Source organism: Mycteria americana, chromosome 2, assembly GCF_035582795.1.
Source record: "Mycteria americana isolate JAX WOST 10 ecotype Jacksonville Zoo and Gardens chromosome 2, USCA_MyAme_1.0, whole genome shotgun sequence".
In the NCBI taxonomy this organism is placed as follows: domain Eukaryota; kingdom Metazoa; phylum Chordata; class Aves; order Ciconiiformes; family Ciconiidae; genus Mycteria; species Mycteria americana.
The window spans coordinates 41,609,918-41,623,769 of NC_134366.1; the positions used below are offsets into that span (position 1 = coordinate 41,609,918).

General features: G+C 41.6%; 1 protein-coding gene across 1 annotated transcript; it reads right to left on the reverse strand.

Moving 5' to 3' along the window:
* Positions 1 to 82: 82 nt before the first annotated feature.
* On the reverse strand, positions 83 to 5,820 carry PP2D1 (protein phosphatase 2C like domain containing 1). Its single transcript, XM_075493127.1, has 2 exons — positions 4,796 to 5,820; positions 83 to 1,335 (listed from the first exon to the last, which is right to left on the reverse strand). The coding sequence occupies exons 1-2, from the start codon at positions 5,817 to 5,819 to the stop codon at positions 83 to 85; spliced, it is 2,277 nt and encodes a 758-aa protein (XP_075349242.1). The 5' UTR covers position 5,820.
* Between the last annotated feature and the right edge of the window lie 8,032 nt (positions 5,821 to 13,852).

The following is a 13,852-nucleotide window of genomic DNA, read 5'->3' on the forward strand; positions in this document are numbered from 1 at the left end:
ATTACAAGTAAATTCATGACACAGCTAAATGTAAGCTTGTACTATATACACTGTGGCACTCCAGTTATCCTATGATAAATTTTTAAATGTTGACGTAATGTGGTATCTTGTCACATCCATTTAGAAGTACAATCAAAATAGTAATATTATCTCTTGAACCTGCAGCTAACGCAGTCTTTACCAGTTGTTCACTAATGTAGCTTGCTGCATTGTCGTAGAGTCTCTCAGAGGTGAGTCTGCCTCTTCCTGCAGTTTGTGATTCGCAGTTGGACAGGTATGTGTTTGTGTCCTCACCAAACTGTGGTGGTGGTTTAGAACCCACTGGTGATACAGTCTTTAGCAGTTCTTGACCAGTGTAACTTGCAGGTTTGTCACAAAGTATCTTGGAGTCCATTTTTTTTGCCAGTTGCGGACCTGAGTCATAATTAGATAGGCATGCTTTTTTATCTTCTTGGGGCTGTTTCATGTCTTTAGACCCTATTGCCAGTACATTTTCTCGCAGCTGTTTATGGATGCAACTTGGACCTGTTGCACAGAAAGTGTCAGTGTCTGTTTCTTCTTGCTCTGCAGTCTGTGACTGTGGCTGAAAACTGTTATGTAGATAAACTTTTCTGTCCTCAAACTGTTTCAGTTTTTCAGAGCCACCTTGTGTGCTAGAATTGGACTGTTTTATCTCTCTGTTCTGTGAATTTACTTCATCGTTACTGAAAAGAGACAGTTCTGGATCAGCTTGATTTTTGTGGTCATCACTTTCCTTAGGAACTCCATCTTCACTTTGCAAATAGTTCCTCCTAGAACATGTTGGCTTATTTTGTTTCAGGTTGCCTTTTGAGTCAGTGAGAAAAATGTCTTTATTGGAATACAGCATCTCTATTCTATCTTGCAGATCATTAATAGCCTTTGAGTCATTTAAGTTGTCTTCAGTGAGGGGCATCAAATACTGACATTTATACGGAGAAGTCCTGTTTTGTTGAACACATTCATACATTCTCAAATAATGAGTGAATGTTGTTAGAGTTAATGCAAGTACTTCATTGTAGTCCAAAACTTCCCAAAGCCCATTAGAAGCTAAAATAAGAAACTGACAAGTGTCATCGATAGGGACAGATACAGTATGAGGTACAGGTATAACAGATCTTTTCAGTACTGGATCTCCGTGATGTCCAAGACCCCTGGTAGTTCTCAGGTACCCCTCTACTAATCCGTCTGGTTCATTAGTGCTGATGTTTCCACCATTCTGAAGTATGCGTTTTCTCTCCATTACATTGGAAGTGCTGTGCTCTTTTGAGAGGCAGTGACTCTTTCCATTTTTACATAAGACTGCATGTGCATTACCTAAAATTTTAAAAAGATAATATTTTGAATTCTTGCATACTGATTTTTTTTTTCTTAAGATACTGCTCTTACATTAACAGTTAGCCTTTTGCTAAGGACTAGGAAAAAAATGAAGGTCATAGTTCAATTATCTACTGCCACAGACAACAATATGTCTATCAATGAATCTGGTTCTATTTTACAGCAAAGTTTTCTGTGGTTTTTTTCCCTCCCATTATTCAGAAGACTATTCCAGAACCTTATTCTTCTGACTGCAACTAAACTCTTATGAGGAGTCTTAAGTGACATTTCACTCAGTTTAAAGTGCAGTCTGATAGAAATGTTGCACCTTGGCTGGTTTTTAAGCAAGAGTGCATATTTTTCTCAAATACTTTTTTTTTTTCCTAGGAGAATGTGTGCTTTCAAAATGTTATGGCTGAATGAACTCATCAAGTTTCAGGTTCAGACTATTTGTAGCCATGTAAAATTTCTAGTACCTGAAAATAATTTGGACATCGTGTAGAATTTACAGTTTACTAACATGATGCCTTAAATCTCTTCCTTGGTTAAGGGACCCAAGGGAGCAAGAGTTCTCACAGTCATCATGAGAAGTTGAGGACTAACTTCTTTCCTTTAGTAGGAATAGGTACTTTACCTTTCCCTCAACACTTTTGAAATCTTCAGGGTGAGAATGAAAAGTGTTAGAAATTGCAACACTGCAGGTGACTAGTCTTGTCAGACTTGAATGCAGAGCGTACAGAAAAGCAGCTCTGAAACAAGGTGATGTATTGTTTGAGATCTTCTGTGGCTACGCTGGGAGAAGACTTTTTTTTTGTTAGAGGAGGTTATTGGTCTCCTCCCATGTGTTGGCATAAGGGCAAAAGTGATGTCTTGCAGAAGCAACTTGAGTGGGATGGTAGCTTTCCAGACACGAAGCTGGCTGCTGTATGTTCATTTATATTGTATTTTTAATATCATCTGGCTAGACTAGGGCACAGATCTCTGAAAAGTGTTCATAAGTAGGCGCTGCTTATACAGTAGTTGTATTTCTTGGGCAGTATTGGCATTGTCTAGTGTAGGAGACAGCTAAGTGTAGTCTGTGTGAAGGCAGATTTCTCTAGAAGGTGATTCAGAATATCTAACTGAAAGAGGCACCTTTTTTTTATTGATTATAGAATGTAGATGCCTTAAGTTATGCTGTGTGAATGTTTCCTTGTGCTTGCTCCCTCCTTCTGCTGATTTCCATGGAGAGCTAGAAGATTGTCTAAAATTTCCTTTCAACCCTCGGAGTAAGACCACCAGCTGTAACCCTAACACAGGGCATAATGTAACCCATGTGGAACAATTTGACTGCAAGAAAGAGTAAAATCTAGTGGCTTTTGGATGCAAGTCTCTTGTCTGCAAACCAGAGACAGGGCAAAAGAATCGACAAAAACTAGTTGACTTATCCATGTGGGACTAAATGAAGAAGACAAAGCTGGCCAATGCCACCATCTCCTGCTCCGCATATGTGACCATCTTCTTCAGTTGCTTACCTCGTGCTGAAGGAACGTGTCTATGCTTCTGTAAGAACACATTCCTGGGGGGAAAATGAAGGTTGATGTTGTGCAAATCTTTCTTTGATGTGATACATTTGGTGGAAAATTCAGTGTATTAGATTAAATAAATGTGTATTTAGCAGTGGTTCAAAAATGTGGACTTTAATCATAAAAGGCTTAAAGTATCTCTGATCAACTTCAAGCTTTAACTCATTAGCTGAGCTTGAGCTTACAGTATCTTTAATTGCAGCCAGCATAAAACCTTATCTGGGAGGGAAGGATGGAGGCAGGTAACTAGAACCAGAAAACTTAGATTGGGTGAATTCTCTACCAAATTTTCTTACCTTCATCTTACTTCTCAAGCTCATTGTAATAAAAATGGGTTTCTTCCCCAATAAGGTGAAAACAAATGCGTCTGAAAACATTACAACTTTTATGTGTGTAGAATGAATATCTGAGCTAGCGCTAAACTACCACTTTTGATACCTGTAACAGTAAAGTTCAGGTAGCTGCAAAAATGCTTGTTTCAGGTAGAGAAAGTATGGCTGTAGCAACAAGTGCTGGGAGAATGGAGGAGAAGGGGGAGGGGGAAACAGACCACAGTTACTTAGTTCAGCGTCGGTGCATGTTCAAGTTGGTTTATAGTGTTCCTCAGACTGCCAGAGGATTGCATATTATTGTTAAGAAAAAAAACGTATTTTTTTTTAAATCTGTGATCAGTTTTTCCAAACATGGAATATGATCTTTTTTTGCATCCTGAAAAAAATGAAGCCTCTAAAATAGTTTTCCCTTTCCCTACTGATCTTTGACCCTCTTGATTAATTTCAGTCAGATTTCATATGAAGGAATATGAAGAAGTCTTAAGTTTCATGAATACACTCATCTGAGGAGGAAAGAGTGCCCCTGTTGATGGAAAGTTGCAGTGTTAGCACACTCCTTACTAATGCACTAGGGAGAGTGATAAAAAAGTATTCTAGTGCTGGGCATGTGCTTCAAGCAGAGACTGGAAGACATTAGAGAATATAACTGTAGACACAAATCCATTTGAAGCTATTCACCCAGCAGCTTTTTTTATATAATTCTGCTTGTGTACTCCTTTATGGGAAAGCAAGCATCTTCCTTGTTAATCTTACAGCTGTCTTACGTACACAAGAGAACTTAACTGGTAACAAAACTCACCAAGTGGGAAGATATAATGAGGTGCAAAGAACTGCGAGAGCTTTGTGTAGTATTTGCTGCAGCAGGGCTGGGTGGAGAAGCATTAGGAATGTATCAGTGTTTCTGATTGTAATTAATAACTGATTTTCTACACTATAGAAAGGCAAAGCAGGGTTCTACTTCATAAGGAAACGGGTCTGACTAGATCTTCCATAACAACAGTAAATAACAACCAATTCCTATGTCAGAAATCAATAATTTGGATGATCCCCACAGATCATGTTTTCAGTTTGTTGGTAGCAAAATGTGGTGGCACTTAGTCTCAATGAAACAAACGAATAAAAAGAGTGTCTTAAGCATGTTTCATTGACACAAGGGGTTTACCAGATCTAAAATCAGAAGATTTGTGATTGCCTGTCCTAAAATGATGACACCTTAAATTTCCTCTTGATTTAAAAAAAAAAAAAAAAAAAAATCCTTACTACTCTTACAGTGGTCACTTGTGTATTATGGAATGCTTCCTAACAGTGTCCTTCACATTAGTAAATTGACTACTGCTTTAACTCAAATACCATATTGAAGCTACTTCTCTAACAAGCTTAATACTTATTGTCTAATACCAGTATCACTTGTAAGGGAATTTATCATGTCTCCTTCACGTTGTCAAGTTAAAGCTATTGCTGCTTTTTATCTCCAGATAACTACTGCCAACAAACCTCTAGATTAGCTTATTTTTTCTTTTATTGGGTGGAGAAAAAAAAAATCCTGGTGTGGAATGTACGTACCTATATTAGCAATGTGCAGTAACCCAGCAACACCTTTGGCTGTCCTGGCTAATGGACTATGCGTGTTGTTTTCAGAACGCTTGCTTTCTTCATTCTCCGTGCCATCTGTCTCTTTGCTGGGGATTCTTTCCACCAAACAGGTAACCGCTGAACAGCCACTCCAGCGAACTTTGGAAACCTCATTCCTTCCCAGTCGTAAAAGTCTGTCCATTCGCCAAAAGGACTTGGCATACGCTTTGTGAATCCATTCGTAAGTATTGGTCTTGTTGGTCTCGTCATTGCCCGGTTTATCAGAGAAAATCTTCTCTCTTTCCCTGTAATCTGCCTTTATTACCGTGGCAAAAGCATCTAGAATTTGCTGTTCTTCCTTACTCTTTTTGTAGGAGGAATCTGTTTGAGCAAGCTGGTCAAGAAATAAAAGTGGAAGCTCTGCCGCAACTGTTTCTGCAGCTGTCACACCGTGAGAGCCATCAACTAACCCCAGAAAACATGTATCTGACCTCTTTCCATAGTTGTCGAGCACAATATATCTGTCTTCCATGTCTCCCTGCCATGTGGAATTTTTATCTTGGCAAATTGATAATGCTTTTATTAAAGAATTATTGACTTTCTTAAAAGTACTAGGATTGTTAATGTTAGCAAGATCACAATATGATGTAGGAGTGTGATTATCCATAAGGAATTCAAATGAATAATCAATCTTCTGCCTATGTGTCTCAGAATATTTAGGAATCTTCGTCAATTTTGAAATTAGTTTCTGTCTCTGAGCCAAAAGTGTTTTGTTGTCAATCTTTGTTTGTGGGCTATCAAAGCCCAGCAAAGTTAGGGCTTTGTGGGTTTTTTTATGATAAAGAAGGTGGTATGGATATATTGTTTGTTGACATGCAGAGCAAAAAATTGAAATGTGCTTAGAATCATCATTCTCAGGTGCAATTGTGACCTTCTCCAGGTGGTCTTCCTCATCTCTGGAAAGTTCAAAATCAGGTGGGTTTGTTTGGTCCTGAGATTGTTCCTCCCATGTCATTCTATAAAGGAGTTGAATAGGTTAAGAGTTTTCATATTTTCATATTTCAATATTTTAATATTAGGTAACACTACATTTACCTAAGCTTTGTTCTTACTCTCTTATAAACTCTGAATTGCATCATTGTGTGCTAATGCATACGTGGTTAAGAAACTGGGAAACCCATGTGAGATTATATAAAAATTGTACTTAATAACTATGTTAAAATCAGTAATACAACAAATTAAAGAAGCGAAAAGTTTGGAAATACAGAGTTCTTGACACAATTTAGATTATTCTTGTACCTAGTGAAGTTTCAGTCAATTGTTTCCTCCTTGTGATTCAATGCATAGCACTGTGCCTTCACACTGTTAGAACTGGAAATAGGACGTAGTTCCTCATCAGCTTTTCTGTATCTATTCATCACTTTCCAGACATGGTAGTGGAGTGTAATTGGGGGGCGGGCATATTCAAGATTAAGATTTTTTTTTAAATCTACCAATCTTGCATGGGAAATACGAAACAGAGCCAGAAGCACTGGTATATCTCAAATGAATCAAATCTCACTCTCATTGCCGCCAGTTTTAGTTGTGAGGACTTTAGGAGTCAATTGGAAAAAAAATCTTTTATACCATTGTATTTAGGCACACAGAAGATAAATTACATTTATGTGGACAATATTATACTGTTTTTCTTGCTTACCATAGCTAGATTTTGCAATGTTCGTGTTCCTTTAATGTAGGATGGATTTTGAATGTGTCCGTTTCTAAATCAAGAAAGCATAATGAAGAGCAAAAGTATTATCAAATGGGCCAAGCAATGTTTGAGCTTCGAGGTCTGTGGGAAACACCCCTGCGCCCTCTGTATTCTCCAGCCATCAGGATAGGAGGAGAGATGCACTTTGCAGCAGAGCTCGCAGAAGAGCAACGAGGCCGAAAATGTGGAATCAAGGCCAGGTACTGCAAGGACATCAGAGGGTCTAGCCAGCACAGGCCTCTCCGCCTGTTCTCCAGCCGAAGATAATACCTTGCTCCTGTCCTCATGCACCTCCTTTCTCCCACTTCAGCTCCTTGCTCCAGTCTCCCCTTCCTCGCCAGCTCACTCCCTCTCTCCTCAGTCTCCTTCCTCGATGCTGTCTTACTATTCTGAAGTCTGGCACCTGGTGCTACAAACCCAAGAGTCAGAGCTGTAGAGTAAGTCCTAGTGAGGCACTCCCTGATAGAGGCCAGCCGGCGCAGAGGGGACTGCCTGAACTCAGCACCTACACGATGGCATGTCTCCACTCAGCACCGGCAAACTGATGCTGCTTTTTAGATATTGTAACTTGTTCTGATTTGGGTAAATTTACAAGAATGATAAAGGTGCACCGCTGACACCATCTCACCCAAATTTCCAAGCCCTAGTTTAAAACCTGACGATCTTGGAGATTTCTCTATAAAATAGTTATTAGAATTTTGGTTTAATACATGCAAACCAACATATTTTTCAAATCATATTCTCAGAAACAGCTAAACCATATTACCTGGAACTTTTTCAAATGTTCTGCCTCAGGATTGGAAAATTTCAATATGAACAGTTAATAGCTGGCAGAGTTTTAAGTTTATTGAAAACATGAGGCAACCCTATTGGTAGCAGCACTGATAATTCTGCCCATAATTTGAAATGAGTAAGAAACCATGTAAATATCAATATTGCTTAGGCAGTAGATGGAATTAATTGTTTGAATGGCTACTGTGTCCTATAAAGCCATAAGTAGCTAAGCCTTACAGCTGTTTGCATAACATCCTCTCCCCCTAGATCAGGACATAACACACAGGTATGGACACCATAATAACATACAAAATCCTGACACTGTGTGAGAAGGTCAGCTTGCCACCCTACACATCATCTCTCTACTAAGTATGAAAACGTAGTGTTTAATTTAATTGTGTTTATTTTATTTAGTGTTTAGTATTTATGTGTGTATGGATGAAAAATCAGACAAAAATGCATTTATTACGGATTTTTATTATATTCTTTCTTCTGAGATTTCTGACTTTCATTTAACCTTTGTTAGAATCATAGAATGGTTTGGTTGGAAGGGACAGAATCGAATAGGTTGGAAAAGACCTTTAAGATCATCGAGTCCAACCATAAACCTAACACTACCAAGACCACCACTACACCATGTCTCTAAGCACCTCATCCAAACATCCTTTAAATACCTCCAGGGATGGCGACTCAACCACTTCCCTGGGCAGCCTGTTCCAATGCTTGATAACCCTTTCAGTGAAGAAAAATGTCCTAATATCCAATCTAAACCTCCCCTGGCACAACTTGAGGCCATTTCCTCTTGTCCTATCACTTGTTACCTGGGAGAAGAGACCGACCCCCACCTCTCTACAACCTCCTTTCAGGGAGTTGTAGAGAGCAATAAGGTCTCCCCTCAGCCTCCTTTTCTCCAGGCTAAACAGTCCCAGCTCCCTCAGCCGCTCCTCATAGGACTTATGCTCTAGAGCCTTCACCAAAGACCTTAAAGATCATCTAGTTCCAACCCCCCTGCCATGGGCAGGGACACCTTCCACTAGATAAGGTGTCCATCCAGCCGGCCTTGAACACTTCCAGGGAGGGGGCATGGCATCCACAACTTCTCTGGACAGCCTGTTCCAGTGTCTCACCACCCTCACAGTAAGGAATTGCTTCCTAATAGCTAACCTAAATGTAACCTCTTTCAGTTTAAAATTGTTACCACTGTTAATCCACCACCAGGGCAAACTGCAATGGTTTAGCACCGGTAATATCCCACAGCCACATTACAAGGGTAGCCTTTGGTAATTTCATCCTGCTTCAACCTCATCCATTTTCTGGGGCTCTCTCTTTAAACTTGACACAGCTACACCTTAAAGTAACTATTTTGCAACTGTTGTCTCTTCGAGGATTTCAGCTGCACATTTTCTTCTCTCTCACTATTCTGTTCATCACCTCTGGGTTAGAAGCATTTCCATTATTTGTTTTTCAAGGCATGGACTTTTCTCCTGCGGTGACAGTTGTTTGACAAAATTCCTTCAACTGTTTGGGAATTACAGGAGCATTATAAGACAAAGCGCCAACCTCCTCCAGCTCCAATTAATCTTAATACATCTTAAAGAATCAAGTGCCTCTGATCAGCTGAGGTAGATCAATTATAATTTTTTTAAAAGAAAATCTGTTCTGTAGAAAGTGGTACTGACTAAAGTATTAGCAGAGCCACTTAAAAACCCCTTATGGCACTGTAGTATACCTTGTCCTTGCAGAGGCGAGCTTGCAGGTGGCTACAGCTCTCCATCTGCTGTAGGACCAGTTTATGGGAAAGCCCGTCTCTCCACGAGAGGTGAGCATCAGCCTGCTTTAGAAATGCTGCACCACTTTAGCAGGACAAGTTAAGGAGGTATGTGATTAAAACAGCAGCAAAAGAAGTGTTTGCGCAGATCCCTTTTCCTTTATTCCGCATAGTTTGAATTCGAGACCGAGAGATTGCACAAGCCTCTTCACTGCTGTCATTGTGATGATGCGTTCAGGCGTGAGAAAAATTAGGATTAATATATACGGAAAATCTGGTAAACTGCTTTTTGTCAGCCTTTTAAATATGAACCCATTTTACATTTAGTATATATAAAACCTCCTTGGATTAGAGACAGGAAATTGAGAACTTTCAAAAAAATGTTAGTTTGACCTCAGTAAACTTAATTCTTAAGAAACATACTTTATAGATGTTTATATCTCAGTAAGTGGGTGTAAGTGCTAACAAACCCCAATTTCAGAGCACCAAAACAGTCCCACTTAATTACAGTGTGTAAATAACCAGAATAATATACATAATAATTCATGTAGAACAACAAGATATGCTACGACTCTTCAGTTGCAATCATTTTGTTCATAATTATTAAAAAGGCAGCCCTGATGTTAATTTTTTTATAGTATGCATATTCTGCTTATATTAATAGCTGAAAACCTTGTAAAAATGAAATTAAAAAGGAAACATTTCCTTTGTTGATCTCTTATGAAGTAACAAGATCTGTTCCTCATCAGGAACAGGTACAGACTTGCAAATTTTTTGCTGTCAGGTTAAAGAATAACGGTGAGATACTGACAACGCAAAGCTAAAGCACTCGCAGCCTCAGAGAGCAAAAGACAAAATTCAGCTTTCTAGCTCACTGCAGTTTCCCTGTGCCTATTTAGGGAGCCAAAACCCAGCACTGTTTAATGTTCTGAGCTGAAAATAGAAGCAGATAAAAAAATTAGAAGATGCAGAATGGGGAGGGAACCACAGTTTGAGATGGCGTTTTCAAGGGCAAAAGTCCTATTTACTGTTTGTGTCACAGCAAAGAGCCTCTTGGTCAGTGCTTAGTCTTGCTACTAGGAAAGGGAAGCTGCTTAACCTCTCTGCCGTACGCTGCCCTGTCTGCAAGAGGGGCAGAACACGAAACTGCAGGCCAGGGGCTTGTATGGCAGAGAATACCATTGCCTCCATAAACCTCGTATTTCTGGCAGCCCTCTCTAGCTGTGGCACTTGGAGTTGCTTGCTGTTCATATAGCAAGGTGAGATTATTTTCTGTTTCTGTAGTTTGGCACTACAATCTCATTTTTTTAATTAGAGAAGATGTCACTAATTGAGCTTCGAGATCCCAGGATCTCTTTTGTATCCAAACAGAAGAGTCCCATACGCAGTCATCTCCCTCTGACGCGTGTTCCTGTCTCCACCCAGAGCGTGCTTCTTCCTCACTTACCTCTGTCATAGTCAGCACTTAACTTGCACAATCTCTAGTCCTGAACGCCTTCCTCCATGAGATTTGGTTTTCTATTATTATTATTTGCTACATACTTTTGGTCTTAGAAAATGCTAATGCTGTTCTTGATGCTGAAACCAGCACTGGGAAGATGCCTGCCTGCCTGCGGGCGACAGGAGGAGGCAGAGAAGGGCTGTGATGTAAAGTGGAGGTCGCAGTCTCCCCAAGCTTCTCCTCACAATATTATCTGCTAATATGTATAAACAGGCCTCACTGCTGCAAATCCTTGATGAACGAGCACCAGCTTCCTTACCTGTCTTTTCTTTCTTCCCTGCTTTACTTCTTGCCATGCCTTTCCTCTGCTCATGCCTCAGCCAGCGCTTCCCTCTCTGTCCCCCCTTTCCCATGTGCCTGTGATGCTGCAATGTGGCTCCCGTTGCCTCCGTGCATTCAGCCCTGCTCCTCTCCTCCTGACTGATTTCCCTTCCCTCCGCCTGTCACACAGTTTGGCAGCGGCACCTGCCCTGGAAAATTGTTAGCAAATGTATCATACCCGCATAGAGAAACTGCAGTGGGGACTCTCAGCATTGCCAGGACTGGCCCCTGCCAAGGAGCCCCCATGGGTGGCCAGTGGGGCTGCAGCATTTGCCATGGTGCAGCTTGGCAGTGCTGTGCCGTGCGTGCCCTGTGGCACAGCTCGAGCCAGGGCACAGGCAAGCACTGTCACCCGTGCAGGGGCTGCCTTACCAGACCAGTTTTACATGGTCACCTTTGGCCAAAGCAGCAAAGATCTAATATGTGAAAAACCTTATGTAGCCTTTATTAAATGCATATAAGACCTCTGAAAAACTCTTCACCTGAAAAGACAAACTCATTTGATAACCCAGCAGCCATGCCCTACACCTTCCACCAGTTTTAGCAGAGCCGGCCCTCTCATTCTCCAAAACCATCTGCAGAGGGACTGATGCAGAAGGAACAAGACATCGTCTTCCAAGTGAGTCAACCCAGGTGTGCGAAGTAGCCTACTTACTGTATCCCCAGAAGCAATGATGCAGTCTTGTTATGAAAGGTGTGGGAAGAGATAAAGATGAACCTGGTGAGTCACAGGAGCATGCCGGTGGCAGAGCCTGCCTTCGGGACTTGGAACACTCCCACCTCTAGACCTGATAATAGGCAAGAAAGAAGGAAGTGATTAATAATTAAAATAATTATGGAATAAATTAAGATAATTAGTCTCCTTATTTATCTTCTTAAGTGTTGTCCAAAACTGGAATCTTGGGATTCCAGGCCCACCGGTTTTGTGTCATCCTATAAAGTCTTCTTAGGTGAGAGTTATAACTCGTGACACTGTCCTCAGCTGGGAGGAAGCATCGAACTGGAAAATGGGAGTAGCAAAAAAATGGCAGAAATAGCTCTTCCTACACCCCAGATATTTTGCAGTTGTTCCTGGTAGCTGGGTCTGTCTTGGTGGGGCAGAGGTGGCCATTCATAACCTGCCGAGTGCCTGCGTGGGGCAGAGAAGCTGTGAAGCATCGAGTGGGAATGGCAAGCCCGCTGGGCTCGGCATGGGAAGGGAGGCACAGCGGATACGTGAGGTTTTGGGGATCCACAAGGAGAAAGCTGTGGCAGAAGTGGAAGGTGGGTGAAGGTAATGTAACTGTGCCTCCTGCACTCTCCTCCCAGCAACACCCTGCCTTGCATCCCTCACCCCACAAACCCACATCTGGGTTACTGCTGTACTCCTGGGGTTCCTCTGCTTTTTCCAGCCGTACACACCACAACTGTAGTTGGTCTAAACGGAGGTTTTAAACTTGTTTAGTTTCTGCAGTTCAGCCAAGCGGACAATCATGGTGCTTGCAGTTGTGTCCCTAGCTCTTAGGATTTCCAGGTGCTCTCCCACACAGATACGGGGAAGGCCCAGGAGTGGGCTTGCACAGTCGGATGTGCTTAGGCCAGTGTAACTTCACTTTGCAGAAATAAAAGGGATTTTTTATGCAGAGTTTTATTATCTAAATCAGTGTCATATCAAGGGTGGTGGTCGGCGGCTACTCAGGTGCAGCTAGCAGAAAGGAGGCCCCTTCCCTCCTACCTCCTGCCAGCTGAGCCTGTGCCAGGCACCCAGGGGTCTGCGAGGCTGCCAGCACCGATGGACCTGCCTTACGCGGGGATGGGGTTGTTAGCAAAACTGTCAAAGCACAGGCAGTCAAAGTACGCTGAGTAGGGTCCCAGAGAATTGCAGGCATCTCTGCCACATATTAAGTAGGAGGAAGAAGAGAAAAATACGTTAGAGAAAGGAATAAACAAAAAAATTGTGGGGAGGCAGAAGAAAGAAAAGGTAAGGGAAAAATAGATAGTACATCCCATGTTTGCATGAGGCAATCTAGAGCTCTCACTACCACGAAATAATACAGTGTAAGCCTATGTAGTGACTGCAGATGGCTAAATAACTTTAACAAGCCGCTTCTGAACTTGGCACACATACTTCACCTTGCACTGGCAAAGGCAGTAAATGTCCTGTGCTGTGAGCCCAGCCTTTAGTTTTCTCACTTGGTTTTTGTTAAATCAAAACTCTGACTGCAGTCAAGAAGAGCATCCTCTGGGTAAGAAGTGAATAAAAACTGCTAAGTGCTCCATCACTAAAAAGAAGTTTGTGTTACTAAAACAGCCGTGAGTGTTGCAATGACATTTTCTCCTTTTTTTTTTCACATTTTTTTCCTTTAAAAACTGGGTAATTGGGTTGTGAGGTTCCCTATAACACACAAAGGCCTAGTGGGAAGGTCTGCCATCTGCATTGTTAAAGTCGCATGTAAGCACCATGGGAAGCTGACAAGATGCTAGAGACAGCATAATGAACAAAACTTTTGTGCTGTTAATACTTCCAATGATTCATAAAATATTGATAGCAGTCCTGAATGCATGATGGTGAAGAAGGAGGCCACTTCACCCACAAGGAATGTGCTAATGAAAGGACACAATAGGATTTTCTACTCGGAGAAATTCCCCGGAGGGGCAAGAGCTCCACTTTTCACATTTGCATTGAATGGCAAGAATAAAAACAGGTGGGAGAGCAGGAAAAAAGTCCCATCTTGAACAAAAGGAGAGGGAGAGAGGGCTGGGTTGGGCACACTCGCTCTGACTAGGCTGGGAGACGGGGATGAGGGGTACGAGTGGGCTCCCATTGCTCAGCAGCGGGCTGGGAAGTCCCTCTCAGAGAGGCAGCAGTCAGCATTAGGCTGCTATTAGTTGAGTCATTCTTTAATTTACGTGACCGAGATAGGCCCCAAAAGCCCCAAATGACAACCAGGCGTC

Coding starts and splice junctions, on each gene's coding strand:
- PP2D1 (XM_075493127.1), bottom strand. CDS start 5,819: ATGACATGGGAGGAACAATCTCAGGACCAAACAAACCCACCTGATTTT. Junction 1,336..4,795: donor ACTGCACATTGCTAATATAG/GTACGTACATTC, acceptor TTAAAATTTTAG/GTAATGCACATGCAGTCTTA.